This window comes from Solenopsis invicta, chromosome 2 (assembly GCF_016802725.1).
Source record: "Solenopsis invicta isolate M01_SB chromosome 2, UNIL_Sinv_3.0, whole genome shotgun sequence".
Taxonomy (NCBI): domain Eukaryota; kingdom Metazoa; phylum Arthropoda; class Insecta; order Hymenoptera; family Formicidae; genus Solenopsis; species Solenopsis invicta.
The window spans coordinates 12,325,653-12,352,179 of record NC_052665.1 but is presented as its reverse complement, the minus strand read 5'-3'; the positions used below and the strand labels follow the sequence as shown (position 1 = coordinate 12,352,179).

Genomic DNA, 26,527 nt, shown 5'->3' with positions numbered 1-26,527 from the left:
TTATATTTGAGATTCCGAGATTGGATAAGAGAAACCGCGGGAGTTTATTTCTTTCGACCACTCAAACAAATTAAATCTCGGCTATGCGACATGTACAAACAGTTTGGAACTCACGACACGGTGCGCCAATCGTCCTCTCAAGGTCGTTCCTTACAACATCCCGGTTTGGACAATTTGTTAGGTCAGTGCGAGGACTTGGCGGAGCGACCGCGGCAAGATGGAGCGAATAAAAAGTGTCCTCGCTAGGGAAACCTGCCAAGAAGCTGCATGTACGGTCGATGGATCGTTACTGGGATATCTCGAATACCGCGTGCAGCCTCCGTAACCGTGGACCGCGTTCACGTTGCGGTGGAAACCGGAATTTCGCGAAGCCAGTTCGTGTCTAGCCAGCTGATTTATCACCACGTGTTTACTCTTCATCGATATTAACAATATATATAATAACACCTCAGAGTTCGACGAGAAAGCGAGACGCTCTCGCTACATCCCATTGGCGCGAACGAAAAGGAGCAAACAGGAAACTTGATAAAAAAGTTAAAATTGTAATATCAGCGTGCTCGCGTGATATTAAACGTGATATTAAACCTACGTGGGCCTTGGGAGTTTCCGCAAAGGAGCGATCAACCTCAACCTTGACAATAAACACACGAACGTTACTAAAGGCAACTGAAGTAAAATCGAGTCGCATTGCTTAAAAATCAAGCGATTCCTGCGAACCGATGAAACTCGACGTGAGATGTAGGTGGCAGCGCCTCGCGTTTCCCAGATAAGGCTCACGCCAACTCAACGTTAAGATCCCGATCGTACTTGGCCAAACACGTGGACCTTATCCGTCGTATTCGTTTACCACCGTCGTGACAACGACGATAGCGACGGATAGGCGAAGGACAAGGAAAAGAAAATCGATGTGTACCGGTCACTCGAGATTATCGGCGTCAGATATCGCGTTCCTCTTTACTTTCGATATTGTTTCAATGCTGTTCGCGACCGTTTCGAATTTCCACTCGCTTTAACTATGTTTGGAATGAAATGAACACCGCTCAAGCAGCAAAATATGCAACACACTTGTCATTTTTATAATTTTTTTTATAAACTATATAATGTTAAATATCTCTACTGAATATAGCTTCAATGCAAATGCTTGACTTTTTGATATAAAATCTAGTCAACTTTCATATTACGCCAGCTGTTCATTTTACACTGTACCCACTTCTCTCGAGATATTTTTCTTTATATTAATCCAAAAATGGGCGCATACGCGACCATGGTACGACAGAGATATAAAAACAGAAAAAATTTTCTCCCTCGATGCAACGTAATTGGATTTGCTGAAAATAACAAGCCGGCAGGATTGTATTTTGTAGTAGCGAGCGTCGACTGGCTAAAGTTTTACATCGTTGTCTGCTTCCCCTTTCGAGTCACGTAAGTGCACGTCCACGCGATTCCAGGGACTCGTCGTTCACCACCCTGCTAACCGTCTCGGTGCCGTCGGTCGCTCAGCGAACTAACAAACTTTTCGATCCACGATTATGGCCAGCTAACGATCCAAATCGTAAACTGTTGTTCTAACAATTTTCGACAAAATGTCCATCTTGTTGAATCCTATCTCGGGTAATTTTAAAATTGCATGTAACATAATTTACAATTCGAGGATTGATGAGTAAAAGAAGAAAACTGTTTTGGCAAAATCGTATATAAATTATTCATTAAAACATATTTTTATATTAAAATATTTTTCGGGTAAAATTCACGTTTTCAATCAATTTTGAAGTTTTATAATAAAATAAAATTCTAAGTAGTAAATTATTTGTCATCATTTTAATGTCAAAATGACGTCAGCTACTTAAAACTTTACTTCACTGCAAGACTTCAATATTGTCTGGAAACGTTTATTTCATCCGGAAAAAATATTCCAACGTAAAAATGTTTCTTCATGAATAGTTTATGTGACTTTGCCAAGAGAGAGCTTTTATTTTTCATTAATTAATCCTCGAGACATAAATTATGTTGCATGCAATTTCAGGAAGTATATGCATATCGGTTTAAAATCGGGAGCTCGCGGCACAAAGTTAAATAATGAACTAGCAAGAGTTTGGTCGTCGACCTCTGACGCATTCGACATTAAGGGTTGATAATATCGTTAGGTATCACACGAATCACCATAATACGCGAACGCTAGAAACACGGGTCGATGCAATCTTCCGCTTCCGTCGGATTGCGTGAGCATTATTCAATTGCGAGAGGTAGGCCCTTGAACGACTCTTTTTCTCTTTCTCTATTATGTCTATAGTATTTCATCAAAATTTTCATTAATTTCGATGCTATATTAATATTTTTTTAAGAAACGCATAAATTAACATAGTATTAACATTATTTTAAATTACAAGAATGGCTATTGTGTGTAAACTCGGTTCAAGAAGTTTAAAATCAGGCATTCAAGTGAACGAATTATAAGATTCGTCATAACCAGTTCTTAATTAAAAAGATCTTAAACTTTAATTAGAAAAGCACTTAAAATTTTCTGCGTCTTGATCAGTCTCATCTCTTCTTCCCCACGTTTTAATCACATTATATTCATTAAATTAAGGATGTTGAACTTCATTTTCAAAAGAAAGCGAAACATGGAGAAGTCTAAATTCATTTTCATATCTTTAATTTAATATTCTCGAAAATCCAAAGTTTAATTTATCTTTGACGAAAGTTCACATTCCAATATTTTGACGCGTTGCATAAAGTATTCCATCAAATGTGGATGCGGGCTTACATTTATCTATGATGTTTAGGAGAAAGAAACTCAATTTGGTAATTCGGATTCCATTACAGAAAATTAGAACAGAATAAATTAAATGGAAAAGAATGAAAGACAGGAATATCCGCTCACCCGCATTGAACCTTAGATAACAGTCACGGATGTATAATACCATCGAGTGTACTCTCGAGAACTCGTACACGAAAAGAACAATTTTACTGAAATACAGATCTAAAAGTAATTACATTGAACCAATAAAAAATTTATATTAGACATTTAAGATGGTTATTAGAATGTCGAAAATTTTTCTCCAACAGTATCATCACACTTGAACATTTTATTAAATTATTTTGATAGTTCAACATAAAATTATTTTTTGATCTGTATCTAGCTAAATGTTTAGATACTACAATAAAATTGTTATTTACATGTATAAATAATAGAAGACCATAAAATAATAATTTCGAATACGGAAAGAGTGAATGTGTGCATGTGACTTTTATGTTTTTCGTGAGAAGATGTTAACGAGACGCTAATGTTTTGAATGATACTCTCGGACTATAATTACAAACATTTCCTACGATGCTAATTAACTTACGTCATCTGATTTTAAAGAGACTCTTCTCAGATTAATGAACTGAGTGCAAAGCCACATGGGATAAGAAATTATTTTTCTTCTTGCTTATCAAAGCTGTGTCGTCATCTCATTGATTGATATCTCAAGATCTGTTAAAAAGAATAAAACTTATCGCATTGGGAGCATCCTTCTTGTATATGGTAAACTTTTCTCAAGATAAATGATTCAAAGAATAGAAGGAAAGTATGAATGGTGGAGACAGAATATAGGGGAAGTACTCGTCCGAGTTTTTCTTCACGCATAATATAACCATCACAGGGTGCAACACGCGAATTGTCCGAGTCTAAAGCATGTTCAACAACGAGAACAAAGAAGGGATCAATATCCACGACGTCGGGCTGATGGCGGTGGCAGTGGCAGAGGTGGTGGTGGTGATGGTGGTGGTGGTGGTACGTTTCGTGTTTCGTTTCTCATTTCCGCGGAGGACAATGCTCCCAATGATGCAAGGATCGAATGGTCAATACATGGCAGCGATTTTAACAGTGCGGAAACCTCAAACGACGTTGGTTCGTTTCATCGATTCGCGAAGTGTACGAACGATGATAATCGCGAAAGACAGTTCCATTTCTTCGCTCGTTGACGAAGAAAATTTCGCATAAATATTAAGAAATTCGGAACACGGATGAAGCTTTATCAATAAGATAGTTAAATCTAAGAACTCTTAAGTGATCTGTAAAAATGTTTAATACTAGAAGTACCGATGTTTATTACTCACTAAAAAATTCAAATGAATAAATTACTATAAAGAATATGATTAAAAATAAAATATTTTATCGGTATAAATGGTATAATTATTAAAGGGACAAAAAATTTCAAAATTCTATTTTTTATATAAGTAATATATTTAATAATAAATTAAATTTTTTAATAAATATAAATAGAGAAAAAGGTGGTTTTATTTGTAGGTAACTGACTTACTGTAAAATCTTGGTTATTAGTTGAATTTTAATGATGAGTTTACTTATGGATTCATTTGTTCACCTGGCGTTATGTAGTGATGCTAATATGTCAATATATAGCAACCAATATTTGTTATACGACATTTTTGCGTTTAACCACTTTAAAATGTTTTCAAGATACATTTTAATCTTTGATTACACGTACTTTCTCGTTCTTTCAAAGTTATTGAATAAAATTATGAACAAAATGGAGAGAGGTCGTAATACCACCTTACCTTCTATTAATTGAGCTAAAAAATAGAAACGATCAATATAATAACTCTTTCGATACTTTTAGCGTTTAAAACGAAATGGAAATATCTATCGATTATAAAGCAAAGAACAACGCAAAATCATTAAATTAATAAATATTTAAATTTTGGAAGACAAACGGTGCCGAATTGAATGCGAAGAAATGTCTCTACCCCAAAAAATTCTAAATGATAGGGATGAAAGAAAATGCAAAGAAAACTGGTATACACTGTATATGTATATCCATGAAAGAGTATAGCTGGTAACGATACTCGAGGGAGTTTCTCCTCGAAAGAGGAGGAAGGAACCAGCGCTGAACACGGTCGAACGTGCTGAAGCGTAGACTGCGAAAGCTGCCTTACACCTTTCCACGTAACGTGGTCTTTCAAGACTAGGGTCATCTATAACCCTGGCCATTGGATTCTTATCGACCTGCCCGTCGTACTGAATTTTTCAGTGTACATGCCGAGTTGATTGACCGCCGGCCAGGTCCCACGGAGTCTATGTCGTTCGTGATTCTAAACTTACCGTATTTCGGCTCTGTCGATTCTCCTTGACGTCTCTCTCTCTCTCTCTCTCTCTCTCTCTCTCTCTCTCTCTCTCTTTTCCTCTCTTGAGAGAAGAAATCCTCTCCTCCGCGTGACACGTCGACTCTTTCGCTTTCTACGCGCTTGATTCCACTCGCTTATTGTTCATTCTGTGAAATGTATTCCGAAATCGAACAATGTAGTAGAACGGTACGCGATCGTGAAAGGTCACGGTGCTATCTTCCAGATGAGTCAGGGAATGTTTCTACTGTACATAAATCATCCTATCGATCTTGAAATTGCATTCCGACCACTGAATACGTTATAGTGTTCTGTCTACAGTTCGTCTAGTGTTGTTGTCGCGTTGCAGATACTTCGAAAGTATTTCACATTTCCTGTTTACGAAAGTGATTTTTTTCAAAATTGCAAGCGTATTTATATTATTAAGGAGATTAGCTAACTAATATCGATAAAATTTAATAAAGTGCTATCTTTGTCTGTTCGCTAATTTAAGAACGTCTTCCATGAGACATGAGTTACTTCTTCCGAAATCCCTACTTCCATAAAGAGGTGAAAAAAGTTATATTCTGATCTGATGAGCGTTAAAAATGGCAGCCAGAATTTTCTCGACAATATGTAATTTGGTTTCGAGATTCAAGTTCGGCTAGCAAATTTGACAAAGTTAAACGAATTTCGCGGCAGCATACTTTTTCTAAAAGATATCTGCAAGAGATGAAAAGAACGTTCGTTGTATATACTGAAGACAAACTCAAGGTATATTAATTTAGTCATAAACAATCTTTGAAAATACAGGAAAACGCACGCAGAGAGAATCGGAGCGTTTCACAATTCACGGTGTGCGCAAATGGTGCAAAATAAAAGCAGTACAAAGCGACTCGTTCGGTCCTTTTAAATATTCCCTACTTTCAATGTGCGCTCGGTTCTTCATTTGTATTCCCTCAAGCTGTCATTTGTAATTTTTAATATGAGCACGTGCTCTTTCCCGTTCGAGAGACAAATGTTTCCCGAGATTTCCTCATCGATTACCCCGGATAGAAAATAATAAAATTCTTTGGCCTTGAAATTTACATATCTCGAAGACAGGAAATGCATTGGCAATAGCATAAAAATTGCGAGTCGCTTCCTTGATTATTAGCGTTTTTATTCTGATATTCTGTTGCATAAAATCATCACTCTTGAAATGTATAGATACACAATTTTGCTAAAGTATCTGAACATTTAGCCGGATACAGATCTGTAAAAATAATTATCTTAGACTGTCGAAATAATTATGCAAGAGACTTTCAAACTATTTGTTAAAATGTTTATCAAAACTTTTTGCATTTTCTTCAATGTTATTTGTAATTATTTTCAGATCCGTATATAAATAAATTTTAATTGCTTCATCAAAACTCTTTTTTCCATATAGGGCATTCTAACACGGTCCATTAAATTCATCCAGGTAATTGACATATACTGGGACTAGTATGTAATGCCTCATGCGCTCATAAAGAATGTACAAAAGCCATAACAAAGATAGTACAAATCGTTAAATTCCATATGTTCTCATAAAAATCTCGATTCAACACATCATTTACCACATAAAAGTATTCTCTAAGTTACGTTCCACTATTACAAAGTTTCGGTCACGTATTTTACTCGTTATAGACATGTAACTACAGTCGTGTTATGTGACTATTACTCGTATATCATTGGCAATTAAAGTTAGAGTCAGAACGATAAATGTTGTAAACAATCCGCTGCAATCTGGCACGAGATCGCAGTGTTTGGCATTAAAACAGTCGGCACAAGTTGCTCTCCCTTCAACTTATCGCAATTCGATTCGAGCTTTTCGATAGCGTCGCTGCACCGAACCACATTCCATCACGAAACTTGTTTGTTATTCTAGGGAAAAAAAAGTACTTCCGTCCCCGTCACCTTAGTAATCCTCCAAAGAAAAAAATAAAATTAATTGAGACTGCGAATTGTTTACAGAGCACACCAAAGCGACAGGAATACAAAGCTTTTCCGTAAATACATCGTGCAAAAATTACAAAAAGATACTTTCTTATTTTCCCATTGTCAAGCTTTATCCAAGACAGGTTAACCTGGTAGAAGCGAACAGTCACGAAAAATCGTTTCGCTTCTTAATCTGGTTCATCCAAATCAAGATTATCGTATGGCGATTCTCATTTGCCAAGTTTATAACCTGTCAGATTCGTGGCGAACGGTGACCGTGAGTTCGTGCTCAAGTAAAACTTTCCTCGAGTCTTGTGGTCACACTTGAAACCCATGTAACTCTCAGGTTTCCACCTGCAGTTCGCCTCAATTCCGGGTCGCCATTTTGGGCACCGACTCGCGGGAAACCCGTAGGGGTTATCCACTGATTCCGCGTAATAACGCCAGGCTCGGTTGTGTCCGCAGGTAACTAAACAAAAAGCGACGATACTTAGCGACACTTTCGACGGGAATGTAACAATTGGTAAAAACATGATATTAAAAGAGGAAGAAGAGCAAGTTTTTCCGAATAAAGAAGATCTCTCAGCCGGCGAACGCGCGTGGCTCGATATCGCAACGAATCACTCACTGTATTGATTTACGATTCTCCTGAAGCCTCTGCGAAGAAGGCTCTTCAAATCGCAGCCAGGTTGTCGTCTCCTGCCGCCGTTCGGGTAAAAATCGACGTGACCAAGTGGATGAGGGAATCCAAAGTGACCGCCGTCAGTGTGAATGACGTCGACGAAGGTAGCGTCGGCCTTCGTCAAGTGACCGTCCTCTCCACTATCCATGTACAACGGATAAGCCGGGTCCAATCCAGTGATTCTACCTATCTAAAAGCGCATTTCTCAACATACACACACGTGACGTATAGTCTAGTGGTTGTGTCGATATCGCGCCTCGAATGAAACTCCTGGCACTAATGCGCTTCCGATAATGCGGCCTTCGATTAGTCGAGCGAACGTGCAATGCGGTGTAACTGATCGTTATTAGAAGATTCTACAATATCTAACCTTACGAGGTGCCAGGGCCTTCCCCATAAAACCGGCAACTTCCGCGCCCAAGCTAAAGCCGATCACGTGAATTTTGGATAAAGAGACAGCTTTCTGTGCGTCTAGCCAACTTAGCATGTGCGCTATGTAAGGTCCGACGACTTTGGCATTTCTCACTGCCGTTATGTACCATGGTAAGACCGCCAATTTGGGCCACTCTATCAATATCACGTTATAGTTCCCACGACGGAGATAAGCTGAAACAAACGTTATAATTCGAGTCTAAAAGTTAATTTTTTTGTTATAAAGCTATACTAGCGTTTATAAATTCGAGAACGTTTGCGATTTTCTCGCATCTCACGAACAGTATTTCAGTGAGAAAAGGAAAAAAAAACGTCTTCTTGAGAATTTATGAAGTGTACATACCTTTTTGTATAAATTATTCAAACATAGAAATAGAAATTCTTTAAAGTGCTGAAGTCTTCGTACACATAATAAAAAAAATATTAAAAAAATTGTCGTTCAATCGCATCGTAACTTTCGCTCGATAACTCAACAATTTAAGCTTTATTTGTAGAAATTTAGAAAAAAATTATTAAGCAAGGGGCAAAATTTTTCTTTTCTCCCGCAAACAACCCGCAAATAAACAAAGACGGCACCTTTGGGGCTGCTGAAAGTTGAATTGGATCGACTGGTGGGCTGAAGAGTGGAAACTTGGCAATTTATTGTGACAAGTTACGGTGTCCACTATTCGTCATCCTGACAGTACCTCTTGAGGTTTAGCAAGATAGATCCGTAGATCATGTAGTTACTAATAGATCTAGCCTACTCGCTCACCTCGAACTTTACGAGCGGAAAGAAAAACGAAGGCATCGTGATGACTTTTAAAAAGCTACTTTGGTATTCAGAACGATACATCGCTATGGTATCACGCGCTTACCAGAAAGCTGGAAATGCCTTCATACATTTGTTATCATCGAAGTTCTGTATGAAACGAGGTAAAATTTATTTCAAAAAACTTTTTAGAGATTCTTGAAACTTCTTCCAGTGCCTGAAGCGAGTTCTGGCGCAAAACGCTACTCTCTTTGTGTATTTACGCGAATGCAAGTTTCTCGCAAATGATAACTTCGTGGCGTATACGAACTGGTAGCTATTGGTTTTGGATATTTTATTAAGTACGTACCATTTCGTATAGCAATAGGACCTTTTCCCAAACTACTATCGCTGTATCCGTGAATGTAAACGATAGTCGGGTGTTTAGTGTTGAAGTAACTCTTCTGCAACGCTGTGGCATCATTAATATCCAGTACGTTTGGATATATTGGATTCCGCCTGTCATGAATTAATGCGAAACGCAAGAAAAATGTCGCTATGATGAGCAAAATTTGATGGAATTTATAATATTAACAAAATCCTAATATCACCGGGAAATGTATCAAGCTATACAACGACAATGGCTATGCCAGTCGAAAGTAGTTCTTAGTCCTCAATTATTTTCTAGGTGAATTTATAAACATTTACAAGATTCCCCAAACCGAGCGCCGGACTTAAAACATGGCTTTTAAGAAGAACCAGGAAATGTAATATCGTAAAGATGCGAGTAAGCGCAAAAATTATTAAAATTGATGTTATAATTTAATTTTTGTGATATTACATTTTTGGATTTTTCTTAAAAGCTATGTTTTAAATTCGGCAAATATGCGGCGCACAGTTACATGGGGAATTATGTAAATGTTTATAAATTTACCTAAATAATTATTGAGTACGGAATACTTTCGAGTGGTATAGTCGTGAAATTTAACGCTCGACGATGATTTATCGGAAAACTTCAAATTTCAATGATTAATTAACTGATCTGTTTATCAGAATAACTTATGTTTCTCTGACGAACAGATTAGCAAAATTTCCAGTGAATTTTATTATTAATTTCCGTTTAATATCCTCAGTCTCAATAATAATAATAATATAGGTAGGAACGTTATGTATTACTGAAGCGCTTCAAATATATTATTGCGTGACGGTGATTCTGATTCGCGAATAACGTGTACCTGGTATACAATAGAAATTGAACGTCCCGGTTCAACTGGATAGGACAGCAATAGAAGCACGTACCGGTGGGAAGCAGAGTCAGATGTATTAGAGTGTCTCCTGTAACAGAAAGATGAAGAGGTAAATTTAACAGAAATCCGAATTGATTAATTTCAATTTCGCAATTATACAAGGTGTCAGTGGCAATTCAATCGAACAATTGCAAACAAATATTAAATCCAGTTGATATTTTTGTTCCTCAACCAGGTTCAAGAATCCATTTGATAACGCGATTGGCACGTAATATATTTCGAACGAACAAATTGGCTCAGCCCTTCGCGCGTTTTGTTTTACGTATTAAATTGTGCATAATGCCAACGACGGCGACCTGGTCGGCCTCGACCAATCGCCGCGGTCGTCGTCATTGAACCTGACGATGGTCACGTTATGTCGCGTGTCGTCCGCCCGGCGGAGATCGACGGTGCGAGATACCCACCCTATCGAGGAATCCCTTTAACTCCCCGCGTCGCCGTCGCGCGCAAAATGTTTCGACGCGGAACACGGCCACGCGGGAACATTGCTCGATTTCGCGAACACGCAAAAGCACTTACATTTATCTAAAGGGTAAATATTTTTCTCCAACCTATGTTAATCTCCAACACCTTTACGTTCCATTTAAAGTATCCTTCTTTAGCTCCTGTGGTTCGGAAAAGAGATCATCGTCTCTATCACACACACAACCTATCAACATTTTAATAATTTAGAACGTTTCTGATTAAACTATTCTGTTCAAATGAGTTAATTATCGGACAATGGACGCCATAATTTTGACGTCGAGTATAAACTTGAGAACGAACACGCCAAATTATCTCGTATCTATATCCGTTTGGTAGCGTGTATCGACACGACGCCAAGAAAAAGACGCAGAAATAATTCGCCGTTCTTTCTACTTCGGCAACGCACGTGATGCCGTGTTTCGTCGTAATTAAGCTTAAACGGAAGACGTTAAGTGGCTGTTGAGTTTGCTTGCTCGGTTGCACTTTGCAACCCCTTCAACCTTACACTCAGCGAACGACAACACGTCGAAAGCGAACGACTTTTATACGTAAAATTCATATCGAGCAAAATAGTTTTAATTATTTTACACAGAATGTTTTGAGTATTAAAAAAAATAAAAAGTATGTTCGATAAAAGTATCGTTACCACTCGACGGTAGATGTCGAATCCAGAATTTTAAAGCATGATACTTGTCGGTGCAAAACTATGAATGCGCTTAAATGGATAAAGGTGGAACGAACAATTTTTACGATTAGTGAAAGGCTCTAAATATTATTTACGACCGGAGCTCTCAGGGATTTATTTCACGATTGCGCAACGGGATAATTAAACACATTTTCAAGTAGTCTCTCGAGAAATAGGTTGCCGTTTACACTTTCGCCATGAAACTCACCTTTTTTTCCACCCGACCATTCGCCAATGGCATTCCACTGAGTAAACAATCGTGACGGTTATATCAGCGTGGATTAACGATACCGTCGATACGGATCTGTTCAAAGAAGAAATTTTTGCTCGAAGAAACGTTATATTTTCTGACAAACCGTTAGCAGGTGAGAGGAGTGAACTAGGATAATATAAAGTGATTGGACTTTCGCAATGTCGGTCATCGTCTTGTACACAACCGTTATGGCAAAACGTCTGCCTTTTTATTATCGACATAATTGGCGTTACTCTGCATTAACGTGCTTTCGCGGTTTGCACCGGTTTGATGACACTGGGAATGCATTTTTTGCGACACAATTCTTTGAATATTGGGAACGTTTGCGGTATTTCCGGACACAAAAGAAACAAAGAATACTTTCCAATGTGGTAATCAGGAAATAGATAAATAGAGAGAGAGAGAGAGAGAGAGAGAGATTGATTGATGGAGTGATTAATAGCTTTATCATTCCTTACACAAATGACGTGCACTTCTTTTCTTTAAAATATTACGAATACTTGGCCAAATAACGGTCTCCTTTGCTAAAAAAAAAATTTGGCATCTAGGGAACAGTTCTAGTGCGTTGCAGTTTTGAAATTCGTACATATCCTTTATCTTGAAAAACTCTCTTGGATCACAAGTGATTTTATTTATCTATTAAATAAGCGCTTGTTTTATGCCTGTACATTTTTATTTTTTTATTTTTCACTAATTTTCGTTCACATTAAAGAAATTTCATGAACTATTGAACAAAAATTAAAATTTAAACGATAATTTTGAATTGAAGTGCAAGACACATCGCTATTATATTTGAGTTGAATGTTAATAAATAACATTTGAAAATGTTTTTTTAATTAGTTTGAGGTTTTTGTATATATTATATTAATAAATGCATTGTTTAAAATGTAAATGCAATAGTTAATTATATTTTATTAACCGACATTTTGGCACGCATATTTCACGTTGATTAAAAAGATGGTTAAGAAAATTATAAATCATAGAAGCGATATCTAGACTTATTTGTAATTTAACTAGTCTACCAATTTAAGTATTTTTAAAGAAAGAAATTTAAATGTTACGTTCTTAATTTTCTTTATATCTGCACTAAAAAAGATAAAGTAAGATTGAAACATGTATCGTGATTTAAAGTAATTTTTTTTTAGTTTAAATATAATTTTTTTCTTAAAGTAATGTTTAATACGCTATAATGCTCGATGTGACAGATTTTGAAGTATTATTTGTAATTATATTTATTTTACAACTATTCATGCACGGAAAGAACAATTTTATTGTAACATCTAAAAGATTAGCTAAATACACATCAGAAAATAATTTTATGTTGAATAATCAAAATAATTGTGTAAGATGTCCATGCATGAGAATGTTGCTGCAAACAGTTTTGACATTCTAGGAATTAAGTTAAACATCAGATACATTTTTTTAAATAGTTCGACATAATTATTTTCAGATCCGTATTTCAGCAAAATTGTTCTTTCCGTGTGCATTAAAGTATGTCACTTTATGAATAACTCAACTGTTTGAATATCTGACATTTGAACTATTTTCTTGAATAGTTTGAAATGTCATGTAGTTTAAAGTAGCAAAGTATTTTTCCTTAAATCACTTTTGTGCTTGAAAGTTATGAATTGTTGTATGAAAACATGCATTTTTCTGATTTTGTCGGCTATAATTAGTTATAATACTTATATACAATTTTTAAAATTAACAATCGTATAAATACTTTTTAGAAATGTTAGTTAAAAGTATACGTAAGAATCTTCGATAAAATTTTTTTATACTAATAAAAGTAATGAAAATTTTCTCAAATGCGAAAGATTTAATTATATGAAGAGAAGATGTCTAAAAACAACGTTTGTGCAAAATATTATTTATCACGTGCCTTAGGAAATAGTATCCTGTCAGTGCTAACAAAACATTTATCTTAACATAAGATGTAAACAAAATATATAAGTACAGAAAATAAAAAAAATGCTATATATATATATATATATATATATATATATATATATGTATATATATGAAATGTGAGTTTATATACGTGTGTGATAGTACATGATAGTGTATGTGTGCATAGTATATGAATAAACTGATCTTTGAGTGCATAATACAAGTATAAAGATACACACACCGCGAGAATACCATAAATAATTAAGTTGAAACAATTGAGACAGAGAAAGGAGGGAAAAGAGAGAGAAAGAGGAAGAGAGTTATTTCAAAACTCCGTGCAATTTAGATAATTATCATGTTTAAGATAACGTACTTCTTTACACGAATTAAATTTTGGGATGCGTAGGAGAAACTGTTTTAAGGAGTCACTGAATCTAGTTGTCGCAATCTTAAGTATAAGGTGAAAGCAATGCGCGTCCTCGATTCTCGTGCTAGTTACACCGACCCAACTTACGCTTGTGAAAAAAAGGCCCTTTAAAAGGGTATTAATTTCGCTATAGAAAACTCGATTTATCACAGAAAAGCATGCCACTTGGCGTGCCTACCATATCAGAAGTCTATCGTACCGTAGAAGTGGATGCGTGAATGTATTTTCCGTGCAGAATGCGTTACGCGTCCTGATTACCTGATTTCAAATCATATCGGGGCACTTCGGAGCGGATGCAACGTTCCGGTTGGATGAAAAGAGATGCACACTACGTATGATTACACTGGTTGTTTACAATTAAAATATCTGAGAAAGATTTGCGTCAATTGACGTAAACAAGAGTAAAAGGAGAGTCGAAAGTGCACAGTATTGTCGATTGTTGCTTACGCAATCCTAGGACGTTGCGAAAACAAATGCTCCCGTTATTATGCTCCGAGCCGGCATGTTTGCCAAATTCGTTTCTTGTTTAACGAATCATCCATCATTGCTTAATTGTCACCGGAGTCCAATTATATATTTGTAGCACTTTTATTACTCATTAGCGTCGTTAGTATAAATCACGTCGACGTATATGACGTCGTCTATTATTAACGAAACAAAATTGCACTCAACACGATCACGTGCGCCGGTTGCCGATTGGAAAATTCACGCAAGCAATTGCACGATCTAGTTTTGATCCGACGCTGGTGGTTAACAGTTTTTTTATAATGTTAAATATATACGAACTGCTTATACTTCTGATCGTCACTTCTTCTTGTACCTTCATCTTGTTTCAATTGTAAGTTAATTACATGTTTTGTTAATTACAATAAATTACATATAAATACATAGTATAATTAGATAACAAAATATTAATGCACACACAAACTCGTCAAATATAATTATCGAGCGCTAGTATTGAAATATTGATGTGCACGTTACATCTGCATTATTACGCGTTTGATGAAAACAACCGGCACTCGCGGAAATTACAGGAAATATCGAGTAATTATACACTGATCACAATTTACCTCTTCGAACGATATACAAGTGACAGAGCATAGGCACGAGAAAAGATGGGACCATTGTCGAGCGCCCGAAAGTCGCGAATGGCGCGCTGCACTAGAGCCTCTTGCAGTATCAGTCTTATACTAGATTTGAAAGGAAACTGGTAGGAATCAGGAGTACCTGATACTTTTGTAGTACTCCCATACCATCATCTCGCGTGAGCATAACGATCTACTTTTCTTTCTTTTTTATTTTTAATGCAATACAGTAACAGTTATGCTGAGTAAAAATTGATAGATAAGCAAATTGTTGTAATTGTTCCGCTTCCGGTGTTCGTGAAACTTTACACGTCGTTGAATCGAGAACAAAATGCACCTTTTGTAAGAGAATATTGTTCTTATTTAAAGGCGAATAGTCTTTCATCATGCAACAAAGCACACTGTTTCCTAATAATTAAATTTTCTTCCTAAAGAAGATTAAACTAAATTTATTTATGCAATATTTTAATAAAAAAAAATTTCTCTCTTTTTTTCAGGACAAGTTAATGACAAAACTAGAGGAGAACGAACCAGAGCTGGCATCTTCACAAGAAGATGAGGTAAGAAGTGAATCGAAAGTGTGATATTAAGACCGCAGGTTTTCTTAGAGATATCTGCAGGCATTATAAGCCGCTTAATCGACCATTCCGAAATGGCGAAATTGAATGGTAAAATTTCCCTTTCTGGTGATCACTCGAGGCTGTCACGAACATAGTCATTGAAAAAAAAACTAAAACTTTCCGCTTGGATCGGCATCGATACGGTTGCTGTTTCTTCCTGCTAGACCTACGCATTACTTTTTAAGATTCTCAAAGATTAACACAGTGTACGTTACTGTGTCATACCGTTCGTGCAGTAGATAATTAAAATTAATTTTTAATTTCATTGACATACGATTTCTATTATTAACGAACAAATAAAATATCTTTCCAAATATGAATATTAGATAAATACATATATATCTCTACAGTAATTACATCAAAGTATCTGCAACTACGTAAGCGTGAATCAAAATTAATCAATAAAAAGGAGCTTAATGAAAATTATATTTGCATACTATGTATATGTAGATATAATATAATTGTATGTAACGTACTTTGACTGAATAGGATCCACTTAATTTCTTATCTTAATTTTCAAAAATTCTATTAAGTAGAGTTTTTAAAAATAAAATAAGTTTATCAATTTAAGACCATTTCTTTTACTGAAACTTTCATAATCATTTATTTTAAAAGCGTCATATAAGTAATCAATATAAAAATATATATTTTAAGATATATTTTAAAAAATTCATGATTTTCAAAGATAAAAAAGAAATTCTTAAAAAATGTTAAGTTTTTCTGATTTTCATCGGTAATAAATACTATGTTAAAAGGCAGTTTAAAACTAAAGCTGAAATGTGTAATATCACAAATTAAATTGATGAGCAATTTAATAATAATTTAAGGTTAACAAGAATCTTATATCACTGACAAGAATTTATTGCGAAAAATATCACCTCAGTCAGGTGATATAAAAATAGTTGTCGGTGTCGTTGCGCAGATACTTTATATGATAAAAAAGCTGTGCAACAACAACTATTGTTAAGAACAAAAAGCATGCACAGAATACATACCTTGGAATTTGGTTTTTCTTACATTCCGTGATAGCATCTTACCGATTCGATTATTAAAGCATGCTATGATATTTTCTGGAATAATCAGTATATGTTAGAACATTTTTTTTCAAGTACATCATATGATAAACAGTAAAATTAGGACTGGTCATGTGAGTAACACAATTAAATGAAGAACACTTTTTCATCGAAGTGAATCTCGGTGCTCGATAATATTTTGTGAATTTTTACGATATTCAATTCATGGAAACTATTTAACAAAAATGTATGCTCCTCTTTTAAAATATTTTTTTAGATCAAATTTGATAGAACGTACTACACTGAAAGAACGTTTTGCCGCATCTAAAAATATAACTGGATACAGATCTGAAAATAACTTTGTTGCGCCATCAAAGTAATTGTGTAGGACAGTGAAATTAGTTGCTAGATTGCCAAAACATTTTGCAGCCTTGTTCGTCATACTTGAACGTTGTACAGTAATTATTTTAATGGTCTAATTAAGTTATTTTCAAATCTGTATCTATTAGCTACATTTTTTGATATTTCAGCAAAACTTTTTTTCCGTATATAATCCAAAGAGAAGAGAATGCTAGAGATGCTGTATATTTTCTCGATTCATTGCGTTGCGTTACGCTAGATTGGACTATTAGGCTGCACGATAAAGAAAATAACGGTAGCAAAGCGGCTGTGTCGTGCAAAATATAGCCGGCCGTCCGGAAAAGTCGCAATTTCCGAACGAATTGGCCGCCCAATCGGTCGCAAAAGTCGATTAATAACGACGACAAAGTGGCGCTTGCAACCCTTCGATTCCTGACGTGTTCGCCCACCCTCCTGAGACTCGAGCTATTAATATTTCGATTAAAGTGACGCCTAATTACGTTATGTCGATTATGGTAGCCAATCGCGGCTGTATCGTTCGCTAAACAACGACGTGTTACATCCTATGCGACGTGAGATTTAACGACATTACACGTGCAAGCGAGTAAAAACTATGCAAATAAAATAAGAGTCACGGCTCCGTGATGAATGTGATTAAAAGCGACTGTGTGATCTCCTCTTTTTGTTCTCCTTCGATTTTTATTTACAATCCATCGATAATATTATACTAATTATACGTATATGATAATCGATAAAGATCCGTTCAATATTATCGCATGCCTCTAACTAATGCGTCTCGTTGTTACTTTTGTTTTCTAGTGCGTCATATGCGTGAATGCGAGGGCGACGATGCAAACTGCGCCATGTGGGCATCGAGTGGTCTGCAGGTGAGCGAACGAGTTTAGAGTAAATGCAGATTTCCGCATTGCTCTCATTTTACATGCGCAATATACTTTCTTTTTGCTACGTTAAGAGCTTAAAATAAGCAATAATTAACTTTTCACGTCGACGCTGCGGCAACACAATATATTTTACTCGCCGAGAGAAAAGTATTTGGTGCTATGATTATAATTGAATGTTAAAATAATTATGGTCAGGAGCATCATTTTTGTAGTTATTACTCCTGTAACGTCGATATTAATAACATATAATGTGTTACACTAACAGAAGAAATGGTTACAGTTATCATAATTTAAATACAGTTTGCACCAAAATGATTATAAATTATAAAGGAAAGTCGCGAATACCGACATAGATTTTCTAAAGCGATATTCTCCTACTTCTTGGAAACTAAACATTACATTTTATTAATACTAATAAAAAACACGATATGTTAATGGCGTATCGTTTGAGTAATTAAGGAAGTAAAACTCATAATTCATGTATCCGTGACATTTTTTTAAAAAATCTGTTAAAAATAAATACTTTAAAAATAAAAATAAAATTTACATCATTTTCTCTTGCAAATTGCATAGTTTAAACAATAGTGAGTATATTACAATTTGTGCAACAACATAACGTACTTGTATAAATTAAATAAAAGAAAAATGACACCGAAGTAAGAGGCTTCTAGGAATCCTCATATACATTAACTTGTTAGTATTTTGTACAGATGATTAATTTTATTTTTAGTTTTTGCATAAGAAATATGAATTTGAAATAAAATGACATGTTGATATCAGTGATCTTATCGTCATCTTTCTTACCAATTGTATTTAAATTATAGTAAATGCATTTACTTTTTGTCAGTGTGACACATTGCATTTTATTATTATTAACATTATAGTAAGACTATCCATAAAATATTTCTATTCGTAATTGTATTTTTATATTCAATTATTACTTAATAATTATATTTTATTATATATTCAATATAATAATCACAGATACTAAGTCTCTCAGTGCATGTTGAACGAAGCTGTCTTCTTAATTACAATCTCTCAGGGTGTTCGTTAATTTCACATCCGTCACTGCTGTTTTGCAGGCGCTGCTTCGTCAAGACGATACAAATGGCGGTGTCTCAGAGGCTCTTGCCGCTGAGATGCGTTATATGCAGAGCGAAGATTCTACGGTTGAATCAGACTCTCATTCCGCGTGACGTAAGTAACAATATTACTTGTTTCATCTCAGATGGATCTCTCGTATTCAGGTGCACGCGCCAATTACTCTCTTCTCTCGTTTACATATATATTTAAAAAAATGTCTTGCTTGAATTTAATTCTATATGGTCTCTTCTTGTCTCCCTCTCTTCCTACGGAAGCAGTTTCACGTACAAATCAATTAATTTCATGCTCACTGACATGATCGTGACGAAATCGTTGCTAATTGGAGCGAATACTCCAAGCTGCCGATACGACCAATTTGTGTAACAAGACGTATTGAAAGACAACCTTCATCAATAAAAATTGCTGAAAATATTGCGCTACATTCATTTTCAAACGCTACTTATGGCACGTATCATCTTTTGCGTGATTAATCGTCAAAAGTACTCAATGGAATGTTACCAATTAGCTATTAAATACAAAGTGATCTGCGCAATTTAGGTAAAGTTTTATTCCGACATATAATCGCTGATAAACAAATTGTAGGAACATTGCATAAAAATGAAATTATAGATTAATAAAAAGTTCATAATAACTGTACTAAGATGATTCGTCATAACGCCGATGAAATAGCGGTCTTGTCAGAACTTTACATTTCTAAATAATATTTGTCAAAAATTAGACAAACTTCAAACTTGAAGTATAAAAACTTTACAATTATTTCGAAAACTGTTTTATTCTTTATTTAAAATTTTGTCATGTTGAATATGTAATGTTTCATATTTCATTGCAATATTTCTATATTACGTTTTAGGATTAATTGCGCATTTTTACAAGCTTATACGGATTATTTTGATTCTTTCGTACACGATTATATATATTTGTCATATATAATTAAATATAATGTCATGTATAATTAAACGTATTTCGAAATACTTTAAACATAATATAATTAAAATATTTTTCTTAATTATTCAACAATTTCTTTCTAATTTTAATTTTGTAAACAGTATTACTAAAATGCTTCGCCACGTTGTTAAAGTTTTGCTGAAATATTATTTTGGAATTAATTGCGCAAAGCATTATTTTATGAAAGGTCAATCCTTTGATATCTATTTTTGTAGCTATACCTACACAATTGCTAATTATAATTTTCTAAAAGAGACTTTATGAAAGAGATTTTATTATATATAATTTTACAAATGTTTTCGTGTCAGGAATATAAGATAGCCAATTCCTCATTCTGGTAATAATATTATACGCTCACTGTTGTAACCGGTTCAGATATATTTCGCTTGGAAGAATATGAATCAATTATGCATTATGAGATTGTTTTGGTTTATAGTATTCGATGTCGGGTAAATCTTGGGTACTTCCTCAAAGCGCGTCAGAGTACAACATGGGCACAGGCGTTACCGCCGGCGTGTCCGGGCCTGGTGGAAGATGGGGAACCGGAAGCGTACCAGCCTCTGCCTCTTTATACTCGATGGCCAGCGGTTCGTCCTCTATTTCTGGTTCGTAATAAGTTTCGCAAATTGCTAATTGAATACGATCTACTGCCGGAGGAGTGTTAAATACATTACAAAGTTTCGAATCTGAATTCTCGCGTAGGAGTGTCTTCCGTCTCTTCGGCAACTTCCTCGTCCGCGCATAGCACCGGAAGTTCCTCTCTCGGTAAACCGACGAGGTTACGGCAACCCACAGGTGCCACTTTCAGACGTTCCCAGGCGCAATCGATGAAAATGCGAATTCAAGTTAGTATCTAATAATGTTCGACTTGTAGTATATTTTATATTCTCAATAAAGTAATATTGGCAATATAATTCCAAATAATCTAGACTTTTAGATAGATCAGATAAATCATCTAAATAAAGAAATAGCTTTATCTTATTTTTAACTGGAATAAAGAATACAAAATAACAACTTAATTATTTTTTATTTGTTCACATTTCAAAATAAATGTAATTTTACTTTCTTAATCTTCTCAACTGCTTGTATCATTGATCATTGTTTTCCCTTATTTTTTAAAATGAGTTTTGAGTGGATTTTTAGTACGTAAATCAGCAATATATGACCGTTTATCGAAATTTGTAGGAGTACCAGGATCCGGTTCAACAAATCAGTGAAGAGGAAGAGATCTTGCGGGACAACCGAGAACGCCGATTGCCACCAATTAAAGAATTCCAAAGAGACTACCGCGCTGGCAAGGCTTCGACTAGAATCAGGTATTTACGATCATCAATTTTTTTAGCAATCGACAAAGAGATTCGTCAAAGAATGGATTCCTGACGCAGTTAACGTGTTTGATGCAGATGCGCTCAAAAAATTGTGACGCAACTAGAAACTTCGCCGAGCCCAAGAGCCACATCAGCTGTTACAATATCGACGTCATCGGCATCATCGTGCGGTCGCGTCGCATCTAAGCGACCAGCGGCAGCGCCGCCGAAGATGTCGGTGGTGCAGGAGGTGCAGAAGTCGAAGAAGGAAAAGGAACGGGAAAAGGAGAGAGAAAAGGCGGAGAAGGCGCGGCAGAAGGAGGAAGAAAAAGCAGAAAAGACCAGACAAAAGGAGGCGAAGAAGCTGGCGAAAGAAGAGAAAAAGAGAGCGAAGAAAGAAGCGAAAGCACGGCGAAAGGAAGCCGAGGAGGCCCCTCTCTTAAGGGACGAAAAGTAAGGTCTGACTGATCGTATAGAAATCTCGAAAAAGATATCGAGACATCGATCGTCGTGATACAGATATCCAAAAGAGTTCTCGACGACTGACAACGTTTTTCGGTATCTTGTATCTGCAGAGGATCGATAATATATATAGGACGAGTTACGGACATTCATTTAATTTCGAGAAGAGCTGGAGCGTCGTAAAGGGCGGAGCTTTGAGTCATTTTGGAAAGTCCAGTAGCCAGTTATCAACTAATGAATATGGCCTAGCACAAAAGCGGTTCTTCATAGAGATTTCCAGTTTATTAATGAATCCAAGAAGCGTTCATTGTTTTAGCGAAGTTGTAACATCTAACAACGGGAAATTGTCTCGAACAGTCCGTAACTCGTCCTAATTTACTCGTTCATCTTAAAAGATAGGTTCGCGAGAAAGCGGTGAGAGAGAAGTAATACCTAAAAAAAGAAAAACTCTAGAAGCGGCCAAACTTAGTAACCCGTCATATCGAGTTATCGCGGACTAATACTGTTATCGTTAGGAAAACTCGAGTATAGCGCTATAATCTAGAATTCAAGCGAATTATGTCAACGTTATACCTTTACTATTGCGATTTCATTTACTCCGAGATCATATTTTACAACTTGTTTGAGTCACCCTGCCAAAATGCCATAAGATTTTTATTTAATCCGAAGTGATAACCCCTTAGAATTAATAAAAATAAATGCGCAAACGTGATCTCTACCAATTATACAAATAATCATTGTGCAAAGGTATACTCGATTCATAGTTGACATGCGCGATAACCATCCTCACCGCAACGTTTAATCGCTAAATTCATAATAATCGATGATCCTGTTCCCTAGTCAATTTAAACTAGTCATCATGTCCTCGTCTACAAAGTAAAAAAAAGTTCTCAATTCTTTTATCCTCATTGTATTGTGACACCTTATTTCAGCATGCCGAAAAATGCTTGCGTACGGGGTAAAATGTTTGCAAAATGCAGGCGAAATTTTTCTATTTTATTAGTAGCGTAGGAAAAGAAGTTTATATGAATTTATATATTTTTAAATAATCTTCGAATATGTAAAAGATCGTTTGTTTTTAGAATCTTAAGAAGATCGAACATGAAGATCTATACTTTAGAGAAAAATTATTTTTTAATTTATCCACAAAATCATAGTAGTCATAAGACGATATGAATTTCAAAAAATTTTATAATAATTTTAGTAAAATGCAGTAAAATTTAATAAAACTGTTTTATAACATAAAATTATTTGAATTATTTTATGATATAAAATAATTTGATTGAATTTTATTAAAATTTTATTAAACTTTGCTCAAATTATAATAACATTCTTCAAAATTCATGTTGTAAATTCGAAGAGAAAATTCTCTCCGTTAACGTATTTATAGCTTTCTAAAATTTAAAATTTCGCGAATGAAACAAAAATAGGTGCAAGCATTTTTTCCGTTTTCGCATTTTCCCGTATTATCCCTCCCATCTACCATCTACGTTGTAAATACACCCCCACAGAATTTCATAAGCGGACGCGATGTATTTTCGTGCCGCGTGAAAAACCGTACAAGCCGCGTATGAGATAGCCTAATAAGATCGATTTGTTAAAATGCGCGAGAGTATACCTAACATAAACGAAATAGAGAGTCTTATATAGTACACAATATACACAATTTATAAATATATATTATATATTATAAATATATAGGCAGAGAACAGAAATTTTTGAAACGCAGCGCGTGTCTCGTTACTGTTCGTGAATTCGTAGGCTCGTAGAGACTCCCATTATCGATTACACACCTTCGATTCGAATTCTATCCCCCCCCCCTCTGGACAATTCATGAACAACTAAATTAACCTAAACAAATGAAGCAGTTAATTAAATGAAATTGCTATACTGTACGGCGTATAGTAGATTTCTCGTACAGTGTTTTAAAGACGCAGAAGAGTTACATGAGAGTTACATGAGAGTTACGCGCTAATAGCTTTAACGACAAAAACCCCTGTGTCATCGACACACACACACACACACACACACACACACACACACACACACACACACACACACTTGCGCGCGCGCGCGCAAAACGCAGACAATTCTTCGACTTCATATTCCACACTTGATCTCGATTGTCTATCGCCTTGCAAGTTTCCCGTAAGCAGCCGAAAATCAAAAGCAATTTTTTTACAAAGTCTATACGTCAAAACTAGCTGCAAGTCTTAATATCAAAAAGATTTTCAATGAGTAGGAAAATAGTCTGACGCGAGGCTCTACCTCCAACAGGTAGAGGACAACTTACGACGATAGAAAATTCAATGTTATTTTCAGCGATGCATTTTTAATAGTGCAAAATGACGATTTGATAATAATGACAATACTTCTTTTTTAACCGAAAATATAGCGCAGGCGAGAATGAAATCTTCCGGAAATCACGAGCTATGTTTTACGAACTGTCACGTCAGAACAGTGGGACGGATGAGAAAGTCTCAAATACAAATTTTTTTTTGTCCTTTCGTTAATTCGCTCTGTGGAATCGAGCTCGATGCACAGTTTTAATGCGCATAAAGGAGAATCAAACATTGAACATATTCTAATAAGCTGCAATATTATGATAGTATGATAAAATCGTAGGACATGACATCCGCCACATCCGCCTAATTTTCAGTATCTCAAATCGTATTAAATAATTTTAATTGTGCAACAGAGAGAGAGAGAGAGAGAGAGAGAGAGAGAGAAGAGAGTGTGTGTGTGTAAAACAAAGTACAATTTATTTCCATAAGCTTTCGTCAGGTAACACGAGAGAAAATTATATTTAAAATTCAATTCTTTGAAACTCATCAAATGGTATGGTTCAATTTAGAAATCAGGTAGACGTAATAAAAGTAGGAATCAGTATAGTCGTTAAAGAAAAACAAATGCAATTGTATTTGAAAAAAATTGGACTTTCAATGTATACTAAAAGCGATCATGCACATATCAATAGCAATTAGTCGAGTTTAATTAGCGTTTTCGTTTAAACCGCATTGCGCCGCTCTAAGATGACACAATTTGCGCCCGTGTCCGCCAATGAATGCGAGCGGAGACTGAAGTAATCAAACGAATACAATCACGAGCGACAATGAGGTTAATCCGACAATGCTACTACCTAGCGTGTAATATTAACCGTCAATTATTGTACTCGCTGCATCGATCCCAACTGTGACGAGCCCGACTCGTACGGCGTACTCAATAATCAAAATAAGCGCACGAGGCGTAAGCTATGCCGATCCTCGAGTTATAAGCGCTGTATAAGATCAAACTTACAGAGGGTATATGATGATAAAAATTAACAAATTATAAATTTATATTTATTTAAATTCTTTACGTGGATGAAAAAGATTTGAGGAGTTGGGTATCCTGTGTAAGACGATAGAAGTATTTTTTGTGAGTCATACACACAGAGAGAATTTTTTGATATTAGTTTAAGAATTCGCTACAAATTTTACTACGTTTGGTGGTAAGCTTGGAACAACTCTGTTGGCAACTAAACACATGTTATGTCAATAACGAATAGAAAATTTTAAAATATGTTTGTATTTTAAAATAGAAAATTTTAAAATACAAAACAATGAAACGTTTTATAAACTGCATAATAAAAGCCACTTAGCAGATTGTAAAATTTATATAAATAATTTTATATTTTATTATTATAATTAATAATAAATCAAAAAAAATTCTTAGAAATATCACGTTATCCTAAGACTACCATTTTAAGAATAAATTCTCACAAAAATTCTCTCTGTGTAGATAGGTATTCGAGGATTACCATCGTAAAGTCATTAAACACTTAGAATTTATAAAATTTTCCTTACAGCTCATGCGAATGCGAGACTTTCTCGAATCCCGATGAACGGAGGGAGTTGCGAGCGTAAACCGCAATTATAGCGTGTGTTTGAAATGCGATAGTTCGACGGAAAAGCGCGAAGGTGTCTTCTGCCACAGTAAAGTCAATTTTATTATCGAGCTCACCGCGTACACGCAATGCTGAATTCGCGAGTGACACTGAGGCTACGACCTCAGTGGCAGCAAATCGATGCGATTCGATTTCTCAAAGTCACACCAACAGGAAATGCCTATGTTATCGACAAGATTTTACCAAGACAGAAACGCGAAAACGAAACGCCAGAGTTTCGTTGGCTACCTCGCGCGAGGATCACAAATCTCTTCGACGTAAGCGATTTGCTAGTTTTTGCAAGAAATTTTCCGTAATTGAATTTGAAAAGCGTACACCCTATGATATAAGAAATCAACTTAATTTGAATAGACATTAGATAAGTTCAAAAGTTTTGATGGGTTTCTTCAATAGATATTGCAACGTTTTCTTATTGCACTATTGGCAAACATGTTAATATATTATGCATCACTGTCAGTTGTTTCGAAAAAATAAATAACTAAATTCAAAAAAGTTATTTTTAAGTAAAAATAAACAAAGAAAAACTTTATGTAATAATAATAAAGTAAAAACGTTTGTGATGTATTCAGACAAAATGCTCCCTAATAGATACATGCGCAAATATTATACAAAAAAAATAAATAAATTGATAAAAATTTCTCAATATTTGCGCTAAGATGGTACACTATAATGCAACAGTTTCGTCAGAATAAATCTTCTAAATAATATTTGTCAGATATTAAGCAAATTTAAGTTCAAATATATTTTATAAATATATTGTAATATTATTTTAAAATTTTATTTAATTTTTATTTTTTATTTTGACATGCTGAATATATAATGCAATATATCTATAATTTAGAAATAATTA

The 26,527-nt window shown here is 35.2% G+C and overlaps 2 protein-coding genes across 3 annotated transcripts in view; one reads left to right on the top strand and one right to left on the bottom strand.

Moving 5' to 3' along the window:
- Nucleotides 1-26,148, top strand: part of LOC105196771 (MAP7 domain-containing protein 1) — a 35,141-nt gene extending 8,993 nt beyond the window's left edge. For both annotated transcript variants that reach the window (XM_039458129.1, XM_026135460.2), the window contains exons 3-9: nucleotides 15,516-15,578; nucleotides 17,831-17,898; nucleotides 18,996-19,110; nucleotides 20,399-20,567; nucleotides 20,665-20,807; nucleotides 21,148-21,278; nucleotides 21,366-26,148. In XM_039458129.1, the coding sequence (XP_039314063.1) occupies nucleotides 15,516-15,578; nucleotides 17,831-17,898; nucleotides 18,996-19,110; nucleotides 20,399-20,567; nucleotides 20,665-20,807; nucleotides 21,148-21,278; nucleotides 21,366-21,726 (1,050 nt within the window). In that variant the 3' untranslated portion in view covers nucleotides 21,727-26,148. The remainder of the gene's footprint in view (nucleotides 1-15,515; nucleotides 15,579-17,830; nucleotides 17,899-18,995; nucleotides 19,111-20,398; nucleotides 20,568-20,664; nucleotides 20,808-21,147; nucleotides 21,279-21,365) is intronic.
- LOC105196770 (hepatic triacylglycerol lipase) lies at nucleotides 4,684-15,316 on the bottom strand. The gene is made up of 6 exons (XM_026135461.2): nucleotides 15,004-15,316; nucleotides 10,142-10,241; nucleotides 9,277-9,425; nucleotides 8,115-8,350; nucleotides 7,691-7,934; nucleotides 4,684-7,531 (listed from the first exon to the last, which is right to left on the bottom strand). Exons 1-6 carry the CDS (start codon nucleotides 15,056-15,058, stop codon nucleotides 7,293-7,295), a joined length of 1,023 nt encoding a protein of 340 aa, XP_025991246.2. The 5' UTR covers nucleotides 15,059-15,316; the 3' UTR covers nucleotides 4,684-7,292.
- Nucleotides 26,149-26,527: the final 379 nt, after the last annotated feature.

Coding starts and splice junctions, on each gene's coding strand:
- LOC105196770 (XM_026135461.2), bottom strand. CDS start 15,058: ATGGTCCCATCTTTTCTCGTGCCTATGCTCTGTCACTTGTATATCGTT. Junction 10,242..15,003: donor CTTGTATATCGTTCGAAGAG/GTAAATTGTGAT, acceptor TTTCTGTTACAG/GAGACACTCTAATACATCTG. Junction 7,935..8,114: donor AGGCCCTGGCACCTCGTAAG/GTTAGATATTGT, acceptor ATGCGCTTTTAG/ATAGGTAGAATCACTGGATT.